This window comes from Hypomesus nipponensis, chromosome 14 (genome assembly GCF_054491055.1).
Source record: "Hypomesus nipponensis isolate SF chromosome 14, ASM5449105v1, whole genome shotgun sequence".
Lineage (NCBI taxonomy): Eukaryota > Metazoa > Chordata > Actinopteri > Osmeriformes > Osmeridae > Hypomesus > Hypomesus nipponensis.
Window position 1 is genome coordinate 23180772 of NC_140374.1, and position 2907 is coordinate 23183678.

The window sequence follows — 2907 nt, forward strand, 5'->3', positions numbered from 1 at the left end:
CCACCCCCATGCCTAGCTCCTCCACCCCCATGCCTGACTCCTCCACCCCCATGCCAGGCTCCTCCACCCCCATACCTGGCTCCTCCACCCCCATACCTAGCTCCTCCACCCCCATGCCTGGCTCCTCCACCCCCATGCCTGGCTCCTCCACCCCCATGCCTAGCTCCTCCACCCCCATGCCTGGCTCCTCCACCCCCATACCTAGCTCCTCCACCCCCATACCTGGCTCCTCCACCCCCATGCCTAGCTCCTCCACCCCCATACCTAGCTCCTCCACCCCCATGCCTGGCTCCTCCACCCCCATACCTGGCTCCTCCACCCCCATGCCTGGCTCCTCCACCCCCATGCCTAGCTCCTCCACCCCCATGCCTGGCTCCTCCACCCCCAGTGCCCGAGAGCTGCGTGTGAAGACCAGCAGGGTTTCTGCCAGCCTGAACACCAGCCAGGTCCCTGGAGGTGGGCAGAGTCATCAGAGGCCTGTGCAGGCTGCTCCTCCAGGTAACATACTGACTGGATACATTTTATACTTGTATCTGGCTGTTTACATGCATGATGCTGTGGTTAAATAACATTGTCTTCAGGAATCCAACTTTGAAACTAGTTATATGACCACTGCCCATTTAGTGTATGCGTCCCAGTGAAACTTATAAAGATGGCTTGGAATCAGGTTAAACACTCATAATTCATGCACAAAAGTTATATTGACACTGCAGCAATAAAGTGAGCAAGAGAGAAGTAGAGGGAAAGAGAGTGACAAAGTGGAAATTATTTCTAACAGTCCTGACACAATCCATAGTGGTTTTCAAGCCAGTACTATGTGATTTATAAGCGTGTTAAAGGGACATGCTCATTGTGTAGGAGCAAAGAAAATAAAAGTGGGAGTTGTGATGAGAAATAATGGTAAATTTGTATTATACAGAGGTGACATTAAGTTCAGTGTTAAAGTTATGAGGCCTGTGGAACAGACCAGGGTACCTGAGGTGCTTCTAATGAGTCTAATCATCTGGACATCTGAGATCATCATCTTAGTAACAGATGCTGCGGTTCTCTTTTGTTGAATGAGGAATGTGCATGCGTGTGCAGAGAGCACGTGTCTTTGTGACTGATGAGGAGACAGATGCAAGGCTTCATGCGAAGGCCCGTCAGACTAAACAGCCTCTAAAACTGTGACACAACTGTCATTAAGTGACTTATGGGGTGTCATATCAATCTGTGTGATCTGGGGTGTTTCTCATAGGGTTCTGGGTCTTTAAGACTGACAAATGAGATCCACAGTTACTGAACTTAAAGATGTGAATCTGTAGGCATTGTTAAATGCCTATGTATCCCTATATAACATATCCTCTAATAGCATATTTGTTATGTTATACTTCTGTGACATTCCAAGTTCAACAAACATATCTTTGTACATTTCCAGCACCCAGGGACTGCTCCGATCATATGATCAATGGAGCGCAGAACAATGGCATCTACCAGGTGACACCTGACCCCCGCAACAAAAGCTTCTCGGTGTTCTGTGACATGACATCACACCGTGGCGGCTGGACGGTCCTGCAGCGGCGCAGTAACGGTAGAGTGAGCTTCAACCGCAGCTGGGAAGAGTACCGGAGAGGGTTCGGGGGGCTGGCGGGAGGGGATTTCTGGCTGGGCAATGACCACATCCACCTGCTGACCCGGTCCAGGAACATGGTGCTCCGGGTGGATCTGGAGGACTTGATGGGGGCTCGAGGGTATGCAGAGTACAGCCTGTTCCGGGTGGCCAGCGAGAGGATGCGTTACCGCCTGTCTGTGGGAGGGTACTCAGGCACGGCAGGGGACGCGCTACGCTTCAGCAAGAACTACGACCACAACAACCAGGCCTTCACCACCTCAGACCGTGACCACGACCGCTACCCCTCTGGGAACTGCGGAGCGTACTATGGCTCCGGCTGGTGGTTTGATGCCTGCATGGCTTCCAACCTCAATGGGAAGTATTACGTGGGCCGGTATAAAGGAGTGAGGAACGGAATCTACTGGGGCACATGGCCAAAAATATCAGCAGAGTTTTACCCCACAAACTACAGACTGGTTTTCAAGTCGGTTCGCATGATGATCAGGCCCAGAGGCTTTGCACCGTAAGCAGGGCAGCGAGGGGACGCCATCTGGGCGTGCTTGAATGCAAGGAGATAGGACTCTTTCAAGGCAAATGTGATTTTAACCAATAACCTTAAATCATATATTACCGTAACTTTATCCATAACCTCTTGGTGAAGCGCTAACAACCAGGCCCCCACGGTTAGTGTAATGCTGCCACCTAGTGTTAATTCATACTGCAATTTCAAGGGTTTAGCGTGAACTGTAAGGATGTAGATATTTACAGACGTTTTTATTCTTCTTATAGTCTATTTGTTTACTACTGGTAAGAAATTTGGAAACATGATTTATAGAGCTGTGACGGAAAGGGAAACTACTCTCTTTCGAAGTGTTTTTGCTCATTTGGGTGTGAAAAGAAAAGGTAATCGCTATTGTACTGGAATGATTGTTTGATAGTCAATTGATATATTACCGTTGTATGTTTTATACTCTATGTTCAAATTAAACACATTAAATACAATTGTGTGAAAAAAAACGTTATCTGTGTTCGTAAAGTCCGAAAAGATCATTAACCTAATTCTCCACATTTCTTTCACGCAAGGCCTTGACTGAACATCAAAAAAGTAGTTTTCATTATAATATAAAACATTGTCATAATAACCTGTCTAAATGCTGCTGGCAACATTGCAGTTGCGCAGCGTAAAGGGCGAGCTACACCTACATTGTATTTTTATTAATTATTGTTTTCCTGTTGCAAAAGACTCCATTTCCTAGAACAACGTAGAAAAACGTAAGACATGCGCACTACAACGTTTTACTTCTCGCGCAACCAAG

General features: G+C 47.7%; 1 protein-coding gene across 1 annotated transcript; it reads left to right on the forward strand.

Annotated features, from left to right (window-relative positions):
- Positions 1-29: 29 nt before the first annotated feature.
- On the forward strand, positions 30-2559 carry LOC146259255 (fibroleukin-like). The gene is made up of 2 exons (XM_084672480.1): positions 30-498; positions 1418-2559. Exons 1-2 carry the CDS (start codon positions 30-32, stop codon positions 2116-2118), a joined length of 1170 nt encoding a protein of 389 aa, XP_084528606.1. The 3' UTR covers positions 2119-2559.
- Positions 2560-2907: the final 348 nt, after the last annotated feature.

Excerpts from the sequence above, each read along its gene's own strand:
- LOC146259255 (XM_084672480.1), top strand. The coding sequence starts at position 30 with ATGCCTGACTCCTCCACCCCCATGCCAGGCTCCTCCACCCCCATACCT. Across the intron at positions 499-1,417 it reads TGTGCAGGCTGCTCCTCCAG|CACCCAGGGACTGCTCCGAT; the intron begins GTAACATACTGA and ends GTACATTTCCAG.